This window comes from Pinus tabuliformis, chromosome X (assembly GCF_031772625.1).
Source record: "Pinus tabuliformis cultivar Carrire ecotype Pingquan chromosome X, CPIR1, whole genome shotgun sequence".
In the NCBI taxonomy this organism is placed as follows: Eukaryota; Viridiplantae; Streptophyta; class Pinopsida; order Pinales; family Pinaceae; genus Pinus; species Pinus tabuliformis.
In genome coordinates, this window is record NC_142308.1 from 768329312 (window position 1) to 768346577 (window position 17266).

Sequence of the window (17266 nt, forward strand, 5' to 3'; positions counted from 1 at the left end):
TCTTAACCAAACTGCTTCTTTTCCTACTTCACATGCAACAATATATTCGGCTTCAACACTACTCAAAGCAATTGTATCTTGTTTTCTACTCATCCAAGAAATCATTATGGATCCCAAACTGAAACAACCACCGGTAGTGCTTCTTCCATCTATCTCACTGCCACCCCAATTAGAATCGGTAAAACCTATCAATCGAATCTCCTTCCCATCATATTTTAGGCAGTGATGAATAGTTCCACGTAGGTATCTCAAAATGTGCTTTGCAGCTATCCAATGATCATGACGAGGTTCCATCTGAAATTGACTTAGAACATTTACAGCAAAGCATATATCAAGTCTAGTGTTCCACAGCAGACCCACAAATGTTAATGTCCTCATCAGCGACCTTGAACATCAAGCATTTGTCCACATAACAAGATCTGTTGCGCAAACCCTAGTCTCTCTGCACACCAGACCAATTTCACCATCTTGATGAGCCCCTCGAGGCTAGATGCTTGATATTTATCCTGAGGAACTCAGTGCGGCCAGACCAAGGGTAATCAGGCTCCAAGAGATGTTGGATCTTGTCGTTGTAAACATCAATGGTGAGAACTGTGTGATCCATCTCGTGCGTCATCTTCTCGCACAGATGTGGACCGATGAAGCCTCCCGCCCCAATCACATAGATCGTCATTGGCGAGATTTCACCTCCATCAAGATCAGTCCTCCGCACTGCCATCGCTCCCAACTTCAAATTCCAACACCTCGGATGTGTTGTATTCTTAACGTGTCTCCATCATGTCCCTTAGGTTCTCGTTCATAATTTCACTTGAGCCAAATCCCTAATCTTGTAATGTTCCTTTTTCTGGTATTCCTTATGGCATGCATACGATGGACTTTCAGAGCTGGGGGCAAACAAGTCATAGGTGCAGGTTGGCATCATCAGCGGGCCCACGGGCTTTTGGAGGGGTTTTGAGGAGTTTTTATGGGGTCCAATGGCATTCGCTTGGTATATTCCATCATCTACACAGTTTGCCTTTCATTCCGTGGCATTCCAACAACTTTCAAAAAATAGAGTTATTTATGGGCCTGACTCAATTAATTACGCTTAAGGTGGCATTTCGAGAGGAATACTTGGCAAAACACCTTAGTGTAATAGCTCATTGGAACCAGAACGAGAAGATTTACAGGACGAGATGGTTATAAGTGATTTTCAGTGACCTAAGGAAACATGGTGGCCAATTTACCCTTTTCCCACATTAAAAAGAATATTTTAATTGAAATAAAAGAGAGAAAAGTGCTCCATGATTAAAATAATAATAAAATCGAAGGTTCTAGAAGGGTCCATCAGATTTATAAATGAGGATGAGGAGGCCATTAGAAGACATCTTAGATTTGATATTACTTCTAGTATGAGAGGTTGACTTGATTGGTAGCCCCAGGACAGAAACCCTCGGGTGTGCTAGTGGGTGTTGGACGAAAACCCAATAACCATGAGGAGATCTCACTCAGAAATCTCACAGTGCTTCAGTGGAGTTTGGAGAGAGCAGTTTTGCCATAGTTGGTTTGCAGCAGCCTTCTCACCGATCCATCTACATCGTTGCTAGAGCCATTCATCAGTTGGGTTAGAGATCTTTTTATGGGTTTTGCTCTACTTGCTTAGCAAACTCAGGTTCCACTATTCCTTCATGTTAATGTACTCTTTTCAGTGGATTAATAAAATGGCTCAGTGATTTTATCGACATCTATTTGTGTAGTATTTGTTGGTTATGTGTCTATTTCGTTTATTTAATTGTTCAAGTTTATTTCTGGTATCTACTGTTCAAATTCCCATTTGTGACATTACAAATCTCCAAAGTGATAGAGGGCTAGTATTAAATCCTAACTCACCTAGACCAACAGTGGAGATTCTCAGATTAGATCTAACTTAAATAATTTGATTATTTATCCCTATAAACTTAAGCCCAATAGCCAACATTAATCATAATGTGTTTTTCCTAAGATAAAACCTAGGAAGGAAATCATAATACTGGCTACAATAAAACAAGCAACCAAAGAGGACTCTCTCCTGCATGCTAGACACTTAGCCTAAGCAGAAGAACTTTTGATGCTACAAACATGAACATATCTATCTTTAAGAAGCAATTATTGGGGTTTGAGATGGCTAGCAGTGAAACACTCAAATTGATGAGGTCCGAGGATGATGCCAAGCAGTATTAAACAATTTGCCCAGAAAGTACAGTAGCACTGCCTCCAGACAGCCTATTTTGATTAGCACCTCAACCAGGATTCCAACCAAACTACATAGAAGCCATAATGCTCAGTTTAATTGACTTTTCAATGTTATAAGATTGCTATCACCTTCATGCATCCTTCAAAATGAGGAAGATCGCAATCTGATATAAAGCCCCAATGAAGAGACCCGGATCTGGAGATGAATAGAAGCTTAAGACATGACCTGTAACCAAGTTACCATCTTAGCAAACCAGCAAGCACTGCAACTAGTTACCCAGAGGCCTCACTGGATGGCAGTAGTCTCATTAGCGGTCCCAAATTTCATAGTAAATCTTTTGTTGAGGTAAAAGTTTCATTTTGTATTAAGGGGCAATAGATGTTAATGGAATATTATTTTCATCTTGAGGGTTAATGCTGGAGTATTAACACTAGAGTAATATTAGAAATCTAATTCAGTATTTAATAGAGCATTATAAAGGTCACATGAGCATTAAGTGACCATCATTAAAGTTAAGTGTTAGTTAAGTGATGGTAGTTAGAAGAATTCAGTAGATCAAGTACCCAACATATAAATAAAAAAGTCGCCGACCCCAATGTACTGATAATTCCTTTTAATAAAAGTTCTTATTCCAGATCTCCCATCCGGGTGTACTCTTATTTTTCTGCATTACTTGGGTTAAAGCATTAAAGCAGGGGTTAAATACTGATAATATTAGGAATAACTGTGACCAATAATAAACAAGATTAATGTCACAATGTTTCATTGCATTAAAGCAATAAAGTAATAAATACTTGAGAGTTGTCATAGCTAAGGGACAGAGTCACAGAACCCAATAGCGTACTGGATCTCCCAATATTTACAAGTATATAATTCTTACAACTAGGTTACAAATTTCCTGTGTATCTATTTATTTAATCCATTTACATTAGATCATTTTTTGACAATATTTCATACAGTGCGCTTATATTTACCATATTTGTCTTCAAATTTTGGCATAAACTACCGAAACAACGAACAATCTGCATATTTCTTTTGAGTACTCTGCTTTGATATTTCCTCTACAAAGAAAAATGAAAAAGGAACCATTGTCTCTAAAGACAAACTGTCTTACAATCATATTAAAACTTACGAAACTAGTAATAGCAACATTTTCTTGGAGAAAATACTACTTATATTATATAGGGAAGAATATGTAGAAATATTTTTAATACTCCTCTTGACCCTGTCCTGAATCCACGAATGAGTGAGAGCAACAATTATTAGAATACCACAAATACTTTCTTGAGTCAGATAAGATAACATGAAAGAGGAACAAGATCCTTCTATCTGTGATAAGTTTGTTCAGTAACTGTAAAATAACAAAATATCCCCTGCATTTCCCACATTTCCTTGTTCATTAATAGCCTGCACTAATTCAATGAATGTGAATGACCAAATCAATTGTCGGACAAACAACATAAGTATCTTTTGCTCACCGTTGGTTATGAATGAAACGGCCTGCCTTTGCTATGATTTGCACTACCCTATCTTTAAGGGATTCATCATCTTCCAAAAATAGACGGTACAAGTCTTCTTCAGATCCTTTCAGAAGGAATGGGAAAAAACTTGCAATTTTCTGGAGAAAACAAAACAAACACTCTATTACACAATTTTAATGGTAGAAATTTCAATGGCAACAAGAACTTGAATAGACACCCAAACTCATGAATTACCCATTCATAAGGACACGAAATACATTAAAAACAAGAGATAAAGTGTTTCAGCATCAATGTAATCTTGATGACCAGAGCTAGAGAAGTAAGGCGAGATAATTTTATTAAAGTCCAACGAGTAACCAAAAGAGTGGGTTATTGGGACTAAAAGAGTACATCCAGTGAAAATACAGAGTGGAAGAACAAAAGCAACTCCTACATCAATGCTAAAAGCACAAAATAGTTTCTGCTCTTTAATCCCAGGTTGACAAAACTGTATCATTATCTCCATTAACAAATTGCATTTACATTCTACCTACCAGAAGAAGATCAATTCCAGCATTTAGCAGACTCTGATTTGATGCCATTTTATTGGCTAAGGACTGCCCTAAGACAGCTTTCACATGGTCTGTGCCAAATAATATATAACTGCATTTTAAAGAAAGGATTTTCAAAAATTCATGCTGTGGATGTCTTTCTCCCATTCTCTTGAGCAAATCATCCTGTGAAAAATATAAAGGTCTGGTATTAGGTCCCTTGACCTTTTATTCATTGTAATCATTACTAAGTACATTTACATAACAAGAGAAGACCATTGAAACCCATAGCTGTATCCAACTGTCAATTAAAAGAACAAGACCCATAAGACAGATGCAACTTACACGAATGGCATGAGCATTTGCAAATGTTGTCTCTGGATCAAGCAACTGTGATAAAGCCTTGAAGATATTGTTATCCTTCATTTGATGCAACTTTTGAAAGCTTTCCTCAGCTCTTACAGGATCAATAAAGCAAATAGACATCGTCTTTAGCCCCTTCTGAATCTTCCTCTGCAATTCAGCAGAATCTTTCTCCTTCACATCCACAGGCCCCTTAGTCAGTTAACAGTAAATGAAAATTACAATAGACATCTTCAATGAAATTTAGAAGTCACTTCTATGTAATTACAAGAAACTAGATGGTAAGGGATCCAATCCATTTATAAAATTTATTCTCGACGACAGAAACCTGCCAGCCAATAGGTTTCAGTAAGAGAAAAACATATGTCCATCAAAAAGTATTCTCTCACACAACTGCCAGGAATATTCTCTCCACTGATGAAAAAATGATACGCATTTTTATGCTGACCAGCCTATCAGTATTGGTAATGTGACGTGTGAGCATGTGTAGGGAGACTTATGGACAGGGACAGTAGGTGTACCATTGGACGCAACTCACTTAGGATCGATGACGACATTGTCGAGCATTTTGGGAAACCATGTATAGTGGAGGCAAGGCCTCAAGGGAGTTATCAGCAGATCCAAGGCGGAGAGAGGGTTGTCCGTAGGATTACTCTTGAGCATTCCAACAGACTCTTGATCATACTCTTTGGGACATACCCACCAATCATCCTCCAGTGCTTCTTACAGTCACAAAGATTTTGGTTGTTGCACTTTGACACTCTCCATTTCGGCAGCAGGGCATGAGGGACGCACCCTAGGCACTTGGATGAGACACCACGTGTCTTGGGCCGAGAGGAGACTCTCTAGTTGAGACACTTGGTAGGTGCACGAGTTGATGGTTACAAACTTAGGGATGGCATGGTTGATTGTCGAGGTAGCATATGTTCCACCCCTAGGCTTACACTTGGGGAGGTGATCGAGAGGGAGTTACATGGTGTTTTTTCAGTTGGATAGCTTGAGGCGTTAGGGGAGCATGAGGTGTGGAGGAAAGTAGTCCTTGTTGGCAGGATGATGCCTAGGCTTCTGGTAGTTCCCAAGCACATCATCAGGGCTTGGGATAACAGATCTCGATGTGTGATTTGGCAGGCACAAAGCAGTTGGATATTTGCGGCACAGGTTCTTAATGCTCGGTGCCTACATATTTGTTGATTCGGGGTAGCATCGGATGTGCTCTAGCCTTGAAAATTGGTGGAGAGGCTAAAGTGCATGAGATCTCCAATACCCAAAAAGGGTTTGTGGAGATTCTAAATAGTTTGGGAGATAGTTGAATTGAGGCTTCTGTGATCCATAATAGTTGAAAGAATAACTTCGGCGTAAATCACATGTAGACAGACATTTGTCGACGCGTTTCGAACCAACAAGTGTGGTTCATCGTCAGGACAAGTTGAAGAAACAGATCCAGCTTAGCATGTTAAATAGTCTGAGCAGAGACTCCAACGGCTAAATCGACCAACGGCTAATTTTGACCTTAGGACCCAGGTCAAATTATTATTCATTAATTTAAAATTATTATTATTTTTAATATTAATACATAAAATATTTTTAATGCTTAGTTTTAAAAATTAATTAATTAATTTATTAATAAGTATATATATATATATATATATATATATATATATATATATATATATATATATATATATATATATATATATATATTATAGTTATTAAGTTATTAAGATAAAAGTTAGGATTAAAAAATAAATAAAATACTTTTAGTGGTTAGTTTAAGAAGATAATTTACTTACTTATTTAAATTATTTAATAATTATTGTTAAAATAATAGGTTGTTAAGGACGAGAATAATTTCAATGGTTAGCTTAAAAAGTAATTTATTAATTTATTTATTAATAATCATATAATATATATATATATATATATATATATATATATATACATATATATATATATATATATATATATATATATATATATATATATATATATATATATATATATATATATATATATATATATATATATATATATATATATATATATATATATATATATATATATATATATATATATATATATATATATATATATATATATATATATATTTATATATATTTATTTATTAATTAAAAGTAAAGTCAGTTGTGTTCCCAGTTCAGCAAACAATGTCCTCCAAAAAGTTGATGTGAACTTAACATCACGATCCGAGATTATTACCTTAGGAAGCCCATGCAATTTGAACACATTTTGCATGAAAATATGAGCAATTTGCACAACTTTATACGTGGATTGTACCGGTATGAAGTGTGCGACCTTACTTAACTTATCCACTACCACCATAATAGAATCATTATTTTTCTTCGTTCGAGGCAACCCGGTTATAAAGTCCATGGAAATAGTTTCCCATTTCCATTCCGGAATGGGTAATGGTTGTAGCAGCCCTGCTGGATGCAAATGCTCCGCCTTAATCTGTTGACATTCTAGACATCGCGCTAGATATTCAGCTACCTCCTTCTTCATTTTTGGCCAATAGTATTCCTTCCGAAGTGCGGTGACCATTTTCTGGTATCCTGGTTGCCCGGTGTAATGGCTGACATGAAATTCGTCCAGAATCAGTTTTCTAAGACTATCTTCATTGGGTATATACAGCCTTTTATGGAAGTACAGCATTCCGGCATCGTCTAATTCGTATCCCTGTTGTACTTCCTTATCAGAAAGTTGTTGTACCTATTGTTTAATTTGCTGATAAACAGCATCTTGTTCAGCCGCTAATTTTATCTTTTCAAGTAAAGTACTCTGCCATTTACTGACCGAAATTCTGCACACACATTGCACCTTTTGACTCAATGCGTCAGCTACCCGGTTCTCCTTTCCCTTCAAATGCTTAATTTCAAAATCAAACCCACTTAAGAAGTCTGCCCAACGAGCTTGTCTCGTATTTAAGGTGGGTTGGCTGAAATAGCTTGTTAAACTGTGATGGTTTGTCAACAACAGAAATTTTCTTCCCAAAAGGTAATGTCGCCACATTTTCAGTGCATGGATAACAGCTGCCAATTCCAAGTCGTAAGCAGAGTATTTCTGCTCATGTTCCTTTAGCTTTCTTGATTCGTATGCAATTACTCTTCCCTCTTGCATCAGCACTCCTCCCACACCCTCTTTGCTCGCGTCAGTACAGACCACGTAATCCTTATTAGGATCAGCTATACTCAAAATGGGCGCTGTGGTGAGTAAGTGTTTAAGCTGCTCAAAGCTCCGCTGACATTCTGAGGTCCACTTAAATACCTTCCCCTTCTTTTGTAAGGAGGTGATAGGGTATGCTACCCTTGAAAAACCTTCCACAAACCTTCTATAATAGCCAGCTAGCCCCATAAAGGACCTAATATCTGCCACGTCCTTTGGTATGGGCCATTCCATTATAGTCCTTATTTTTTCAGGGTCTACTGCAATCCCCTCCTTGGTGATTATATGGCCTAAGTATTGTATCTCCTCCCGGAAGAAATCACACTTACTAAACTTTGCATATAACTGATGTTCTCGCAAAGTTTGCAACACCACTCTAAGGTGTTCCTCATGCTCCTTCCTCGATCGGGAGTAAATCAAAATATCATCTATGAATATCAACACAAATTTATCTAAGAACCTGTGAAACACACTGTTCATCAAACACATGAAGGTAGCAGGTGCATTGGTCAGACCGAAAGGTAGCACCACGAACTCGTAATGCCCATACCGCGTTCTGAAAGTTGTCTTAGCGATATCTTCCTCTTTAATTCTAATCTGATGATAACCAGATCGCAGATCGATCTTAGAGAACACCGTTGCCCCCTTCACTTGATCAAAAAGTTCGTCAATCCGGGGCAAAGGATATTTATTTTTGATTGTGAGCTTATTCAGCTGACGATAATCAATACACATCCGAAAAGTTCCATCTTTCTTTTTGACAAATAACACTGGGGCTCCCCAGGGTGATACACTGGGACGGATGTAATTTTTGTCTAGCAGCTCCTGCAGTTGCATTTTTAATTCTGTTAATTCTGGTACGCTCATTCGGTATGGTGCCCGTGACACAGGTGCTGCCCCCGGAATCAATTCGATGGTAAAGTCCACATCTCTTTTAGGTGGTAATCCCGGTACTTCCTCTGGAAAAACATCTACAAATTCTTGCACCACCGGGATGTTGCCCAACATAGCAGTTTTATCTTTCTGATTTGCGTAACCCACCTGAATAGCGTAAATCTGACATTTCTTTTTGATGCATTTAGCTAACTGAGATGCTGTAATGGGTCGAATCCGTACGGGATGCTTGATTCCTTGTAGTTCTTGCTGCTCTCCTAGATCATTTTTATAGTAAATGGTTTTAGTCTTGCAGTTCACCAAGGACCAGTGTTTCTCCAGCCAATCCATCCCAATCAGGATGTCATATGAACCCAAGGGTAGTACGTTCAGGTCCACCACTATTGGCTGTCCTGCTACAGTTAAAGAGCAGTTATTTATTTTTGCCAAGACCCGTCTCTTGGCTCCTGTAGCTAATTGGACCAACCACGGATTTCTGAATTTTTCAGATTGTAACTTACACTGTTCTACTATCTTTGGGCTAATATAACTTAAAGTAGCGCCTGGATCAATAAGAACAGCTATAGAAAGGTTTGAAATTTTACCTTCAAATTCCACCATAGTCGGCTGGTATTCCGCTTGGCGGTCTTCCAAGGCTGCGTTAATCCTTGGTACACTACGTGCCACGTCCCCAACGGTCGATGCTTCATGAATTTGGGATATCTGGTCCGTCCCCTTTCGCTGTGGGCAGTTTTTAACATAGTGAGGTCCTCCACAGCCCCAGCATTGAACTGGGGGTCTGGTCATCCCTTCACCTTCTGGCCTAACAGGCTGTTCACTTACTCTAGATTCACTTATTGGCCTAGCTCGGGGCGCACGTTTCGCTACAGTTCTGCTGTTTAACCCTTTACCAGCTCCCTTACCTCCATTACTGCGACCTCCTTTGCTGTTTCCAAACATCCGACTACTCTTTTTTTCATTCCATTTTTTATTTGAAGCATCCCCCTTCTGTTTATTCTGTTGGTAGCAGATCCTTGCTTTACGAATAGCCTCATCCATGGTCCTAGGATTGTCAAACTCAATCCTCTCTCTTATATATGAAGGTAAGCTGCTCACAAACCTTTGTACCTTGGCTTTTTCCTCTTTGATATAAGGTACATAACGTAGCAGAGAAGTAAAGCGGTTAATGAACTCGTCCATAGTCTGCTGCCCCAGTCTTAAATCATGGAATTCTCTTGCCTTTTCATCGTAGAAGCGCTCGGTCAGGTATCTTTCTTTGAAGTATTTCTGAAACTTCTCCCATGTGATGGTCCGTTCACTTACCCCCTTGACAATCTTGATTTCCTCCCACCACAGGGTTGCTTTACCTTGTAACTGGAAGATAGCTAGTCGCGCCTTCAAGTTATGATCATACTCGTACAACTGAAAATATTTGTTCATATTTATTAGCCATGCTTCAGCTGCTTCTTCCTGTTCTCCATCAAAATGTGGGGGTTTAATTTTTCGAAATTCTCCCTGCAGCTCCATTCTCTGACGTTTTGAGGTTTGCTGTTCTGGTACATTATCAGAATGATCCTCCTTACCTTCTGAATTTTCAGGTCCAAACTGATAGTCTTGTTCTTCTGTCATCCTCTGCTGTTCCGCGCTGGGATTAGATAAGGGGGGTTCTGCCTGTCCGACAAACTTTTCAGAATTCTCTCTTGTTCTACTGTCAAACGCGCGTTGTCTTCTCGTAATCGTGCCATCTCATTTTTCAACTCCTGAACAGTTTCCAGTATTGCGAGATTGGTACTTCGTGTTTCCTCACCCAACTGTACCCACAGCTCTGGGTTTTCCCGAGGGTTGCTGCCGGCTCCTTGCATTGCACTACTTTTTTCCTGGCTCAACTATCAGCTGTTATATTCCTGTATCTCACCCCTAAAGAGACAGAAACAGCAGTTAATTAATTTATTAACTTTTATACGTATACATGGTGTAAGCTCCTGCACAGTGAAACATGTCATTCTTGAGGCCACAGTGTTGAAACTGGGCTCTGATACGAATCAAGAAAGTTAAAGGAACATGAGCAGAAATACTCTGCTTACGACTTGGAATTGGCAGCCGTTATCCATGCACTGAAAATGTGGCGACATTACCTTTTGGGAAGAAAATTTCTGTTGTTGACAGACCATCACAGTTTAACAAGCTATTTCAGCCAACCCACCTTAAATACGAGACAAGCTCGTTGGGCAGACTTCTTAAGTGGATTTGATTTTGAAATTAAGCATTTGAAGGGAAAGGAGAACCGGGTAGCTGACGCATTGAGTCGAAAGGTGCAATGTGTGTGCAGAATTTCGGTCAGTAAATGGCAGAGTACTTTACTTGAAAAGATAAAATTAGCGGCTGAACAAGATGTTGTTTATCAGCAAATTAAACAGCAGGTACAACAACTTTCTGATAAGGAAGTACAACAGGGATACGAATTAGACGATGCAGGAATGTTGTACTTCCATAAAAGGCTGTATATACCCAATGAAGATAGTCTTAGAAAACTGATTCTGGACGAATTTCATGTCAGCCATTACACCGGGCATCCAGGATACCAGAAAATGGTCACCGCACTTCGGAAGGAATACTATTGGCCAAAAATGAAGAAGGAGGTAGTTGAATATCTAGCGCGATGTCTAGAATGTCAACAGATTAAGGCGGAGCATTTGCATCCAGCAGGGCTGCTACAACCATTACCCATTCCGGAATGGAAATGGGAAACTATTTCCATGGACTTTATAACCGGGTTGCCTCGAACGAAGAAAAATAATGATTCTATTATGGTGGTAGTGGATAAGTTAAGTAAGGCAGCACACTTCATACCGGTACAATCCACGTATAAAGCTGTGCAAATTGCTCATATTTTCATGCAAAATGTGTTCAAATTGCATGGGCTTCCGAAGGTAATAATCTCGGATCGTGATGTTAAGTTCACATCAACTTTTTGGAGGACATTGTTTGCTGAACTGGGAACACAACTGAACTTTAGCACAACCTATCATCCTCAGACCGATGGTCAAACGGAGCGGGTGAACCAGGTAGTGGAGGACATGCTGAGAGCATGTGTTATGATGAAACCAACCCAATGGGAGGAATACCTCCACCTGGTTGAATTCGCGTATAACAATGGGTATCATACGTCAACACAGCTGAGTCCCTTTGAAGTTCTGTATGGGCGAAAGTGCCGCACACCCTCAAGTTGGGGTGGACCTGAGGATAGGTTAAGATTTGGCCCGGATATGCTTAAGGAAATGGAAGACATGGTGAAAAAGGTGCGTAACAACTTAAAGGCTGCTCAGGACAGACAAAAAAGTTTTGCAGATCGGAAGAGAAGGTTCAAAGAATTCCAGGTCGGAGACCATGTTTTTGTAAGGATCCAAGCCAGAAGGAGTACCTTGCAGTGGAGTGGGTGTGCCAAACTTGCACCTCGCTATTTTGGACCTTTTCAAATCCTGGCAAGAGTGGGGCCAGTAGCTTATCAACTCGCCCTACCAAGCCATATTAAGATCCACAATGTGTTCCACGTTTCCGTACTAAAAAAATACGTCTACGATCCTAAACATGTGATCCAATGGCAGGATGTTCAGGTAAGAATTAATCTGGTCATTCTAGATAAGCTTTGTTCTTAAACAAGGAAATAACTAAATCTGTTGTTGTTTGCAGGTCGAGCCGGAAGGCGAGGTTCTGGTCGAACCACTGAACATTCTCGACCGGAGAGAAGTGCGGCTGCGGAAACGGGTTATTTTCCAAGCTAAAGTGCAGTGGCAGCACTATGGGCCTGAAGAGGCCACTTGGGAGGATGAGGAACTCCTTAAAGAAGCTTACCCGAATTTGTTTAAGGGAAACAGACATCGGGACGATGTCCAATCACAGGAGGGGGAGATGTAATGACCCCAGAAGTTGTAAATGTGAATTTTACTATGGTAAAAGACAGTATGGTAGTTGTTGTTTTATGTTTTAAAAAAAAACAAAACTTTGATAAACTACTTTATTGAATAATTAAATATTTTCTTGAAATGCTGGCAGCCTCTGGGAGGTGGATTTCAAAGAAAGAGATCAGTTGTAATAACTGATTGAAACTGCCCTCCCAAACAGGAAAAGTCCTGGTTGTAGGGAGGAAGTTTTGTGCTGTGGGGACAGACAGAAGAGAAATCTTTTCTAAGGAAAAGGAAAAATAAAATACAAGAAAGAAACGGGTTAAGTCTGGTAAGGACCAGATAACCGGCACAAGGTGCACATATCTTGTTGAGGGCTGAAGGCCTGCAAGATGGCTCGGGGGGAGAATCCCGTCTGATGGATGGATCTCATGGCTGGGTGGAAGAGCAGAATCGAGGTACAGGTGACTTGCTTAAGTACCTATTCATGACTTTGGTGAACCAGGTAAGGTTTCAAACTTCAGAGTCTCTGTTGAATTTAAAATGAGGAATGTACAGTAGACTTACAGTGGTCAAAGGATAACTGTGTTTCATTCCCGTGATTACTGTCATGCTATTAATATAACTGCACAGATGTAGTTTAATTTAAGGACAGATTATTAACTGTTAGACATGACCTGAAATTGGCTATACTGTTAACTTAGCTACACAGGTGTAGTTTTCAATTAAACGACAGATTATAAAAACGATCGACATGACACGAAGCAATCCAAGAGACAGAGGTAGTCTCAAGTAGGAAAAACTGTTAACGGGACAAGCAGACCGGAACCCTTGAATACAAGCAAACTGTTAACGAAATATGCTAAGCAAGAACAAGATTTGAGACCTCTGAACCTGAGTAGTGAATACCGGCGGTAGTTCGGCATTAAAACACATCGACAGGCAGAGGTGAACCCATTTACGTTTATAAGAAACTGTCGAAAAGGCAAAGAACTAATATACTGTTCCAGACAAAGAAGAAAATAAACATACTCGGTAAACGAACGAGATGGAGAGCCATACCATATTCTGTTACAACCAATAATATCAAATAACAACGTTCGCAGTTACGGTCGCCGAGGAATCGGTTCATTATAGAATGACAAAAGAAAACGAGATAATAGATCAAGAAAACCTGCGCATGCTAACATAGAAGAACTTCATACATGTGTATCATCCGACTTTTCTGGAGGAAAGAAATATGGTGTGCTGATTAAAGCAAACCGAGAACATCCATAGCAAACTAACATTGGCAAGAATCACATGGAAAATACCAGAACGATTTACCCGAAACTGTAATAAAACTTGAAGTAAATCAAGAGCCCTGCCGTCGCTGAGACGGGCAGCTTACCGTAGTTGGAGACGGAAATCAACAGTAAACAAGGGAAAACAAACCGTGTCTTATATTACTATTGCTAAGTATGCAAACCATTTTAATAACATTGCTCAAAGCGCAAGTAACCCAGAGGGGGTTCAGACAGGGCAACGTTCCATATATAAATTTAAAAAAAATACTCCGATAGTAAAACCCTAGAAGGGTAATAATGTGCATATGTATAAAAGGAAAAAAAAAAGAACTTCCAAAAATATAGCCTGGTTTCGTAACCCAAGACTGTGCATTACGGCCAGGTCCTGTGCAATATCATATATTAAGTACAGAGACCCAATGTCTAGACATGCCGAAAAGGGCGATTACACAATAACAAAATTAATCCACAGAAAGATGAAATTGAGTACATGGGTCGCCATGGACTATGTATCACCAGGGCTGGACATGGACTCAAGTCAAATAACAAACACATATAAACCGTGAGGGTCCGCTTGGAAATACCTCAGCAATCGAAGCGAGGCCAACCATCGTTCGAACGGCGGGCTGTCACAAATCATAAACACGAATATATTAAGGTCAAGGAGCTTCTGAGCTCTCACATGCAGGAGAAAAGTGCAATAAGAAGTGCAAACTTACCTGTGGCCGCCGAGAAAGCTGGGGCGTTGACGCTTTGACACTGTCGGAGGGGTTTGGACAGACCCATCTGCACGCCTTGCCAGCAAAGAGAAACAAATTAGGATGAACCGATAGTGACTAACAGCTTAACTCACTCTGAATGCAAACCTTAAATTAAGAACAGATGGTCATTATCGGTGCAGGCGTAACGCTGAAGCACTCCACGATCTCCTGAGGGTTGGCAAGGTGTGAAGACGACGCTGGAGGTTTCGAACCGACGTCTGAGCACCAAATGGAATCGGAAAGACTTGTGAGCAAATGAGTTCTGGGCTTGCCCGTTGGGGTTTTGTACAGCCCTAAAACCCTCGGCTCTTTCCAACCCTACGATCTAAGAATTAGATCCTGATCGTTGAAGTAGAGCGGGAAGCTGGAGCGGAGAAACCGAGATACCCGAACCCGAGGTGTCACATGGCCGGGTGGGCAAGTCATGCCACCTGCCATGGGGTGGACTGAACTCATAAAGGCAGCAGGTGACTTGGCGCCTGCAACGGCTGCGGTCGGACCACCAAACCCCGCGCTACATTAATACACCGCGTACTGAGGAGGGTCGGAGAGGAACCTGGCTGCATAGTTTTGACAATGTTATATAGTATTAAGTGTTGATAATGCATCATTGAGTCTCATATGCGACAACACTTAAAAGTATGAAGTATATAATGCAGTAAAATCAACTTGTATGGTGTTCATAATTTTTTTTTATATATATATATTATAGAGGGTGTGACAATTTGGTATCAGAAGTCTGCCCAACTGAACTTTAGCACAGCCTATCATCCTCAGACCGATGGTCAAACGGAGCGGGTGAACCAGGTAGTGGAGGACATGCTGAGAGCATGTGTTATGATGAAACCAACCCAATGGGAGGAATACCTCCACCTGGTTGAATTCGCGTATAACAATGGGTATCATACGTCAACACAGCTGAGTCCCTTTGAAGTTCTGTATGGGCGAAAGTGCCGCACACCCTCAAGTTGGGGTGGACCTGAGGATAGGTTAAGATTTGGCCCGGATATGCTCAAGGAAATGGAAGACATGGTGAAAAAGGTGCGTAACAACTTAAAGGCTGCTCAGGACAGACAAATTTTTTTTTCTTAAGTTTAAAAATATAAATAAATAAAATAATTTAAATGGTTAGTTAGAAAAGGTAATTTATTTAGGAGTTGTCTATAATGCGACTTTTTGGAGATTCCGGTGACGGAATCCGGCGGAAGAAATTGAGGTTAAATCTTGATTTGCTGCAGTTAAAATGGTTTTTTAACTCCATATTTGGATTCAGCACCCTCAAAAACCCCTGGGACGCTTTGATTGTGCAGAAACTAGCTATCAAACTTGCGATTCCAATAATTGCTGCCGGATTTTGACTGGAAAAACCCACCGGAAAAGCTTCCAAAAAGTCGCATTATAGACAACTGCATTTATTTAATTTAATTAAATTATTTATTATTATATATTAATAATATAGTCTTAATATAGGTAATTTTTTTGTTTAATTAAATTATTTATTAAATATAATTAATATTATATTAGTAATATAGTCTTGATATTAATATATTAATAATATTAGTAGTCAAATTATTATTTATTAATTTAATATTATTATTATTGTTATTTATGGAAATAAGTTAAATTAGGTAAAAATACTTTTAATGGTTAGTTTTAAAAACTTTAATTTAATTTATTTATTTAAATTATTTATTAATATATATATATATATATATATATATATATATATATATAATATTAGGTTATTAAGATAAAAGTTAGGATTAAAAAATAATAAATAAAATACTTTTAGTGGTTAGTTCAAAAAGATAATTTACTTATTTATTTAAATTGTTTAATAATTATTGTTAATATTATATATATATATATATATATATATATATATATATATATATATATATATTAATTAAAATAGGTTGTGAGGGACGAGAATAAAAGTAATTTATTAATTTATTTATTAATAGTCTCTCATATATATATATATATATATATATATATTAAATTAAAATCATAAAGTTAGGGTTAAAAATATATAAATAAATAAAATAATTTAAATGGTTAGTTAGAAAAGGTAATTTGTTTAATTTAATTAAATTATTTATTATTATGATGATGATGGTGGTTAACGTCCACTGAGACCAAATTGGTCTATCGGACCTACAATTTTCTTAATTTTTACTTATCTGGCTCCTCGTTTTTCTTGGCGAGATTGGTGTTGTAGCTTTATTTTTTTTCTCTACGGTCTTCCAACTTCCTTTATCTTGCATCTCCTTCATCTCTTCTGGTTCTTGGGACATTGGTGTCTTAGCTTCGCAATCTATTCTGTTCGTTCTTTTGAAGATAGTCGGAGAAGAAGTTTGGTCTAGGAGATCTGCGTTGCTGTTAAATGAAGATTTATTTTGTGCGGTATTCGAATCCTCATAATTGTTGGTTTGTTGGGCGGGCTTTCTCCTTGCTTGTCTTGAGAGCTGTCTCTTTCTTCCCTGATTTCTTGTGACTCAGAGTTTTCTCTAGAATATTCTTCTTTGATGACAGTGTAGTGTTCTTTTTGTGCTCCTTCCTACCATGTAGATTTGTGGTGGTTTTTTCTAGCAAAATTTTTCTCAGAGGCTTTTGGGCAATTTTCTTAATATAGGTAATTTATTTATTTAATTATTTATTAAATATAATATATATTA

At 38.5% G+C, this 17266-nt stretch overlaps 1 protein-coding gene across 3 annotated transcripts in view; it reads right to left on the reverse strand.

The window, feature by feature from the left end:
* LOC149142113 (sister chromatid cohesion protein PDS5 homolog A-like) overlaps positions 1-17266 on the reverse strand; it is a 280338-nt gene that overhangs the window by 39272 nt on the left and 223800 nt on the right. For all 3 annotated transcript variants that reach the window (XM_089448309.1, XM_089448308.1, XM_089448310.1), the window contains exons 5-7: positions 4569-4760; positions 4227-4409; positions 3691-3830 (exon numbers count right to left, since the gene is read on the reverse strand). In XM_089448309.1, coding sequence (XP_089304435.1) covers positions 3691-3830; positions 4227-4409; positions 4569-4709 — 464 coding nt within the window. In that variant the 5' untranslated portion in view covers positions 4710-4760. The remainder of the gene's footprint in view (positions 1-3690; positions 3831-4226; positions 4410-4568; positions 4761-17266) is intronic.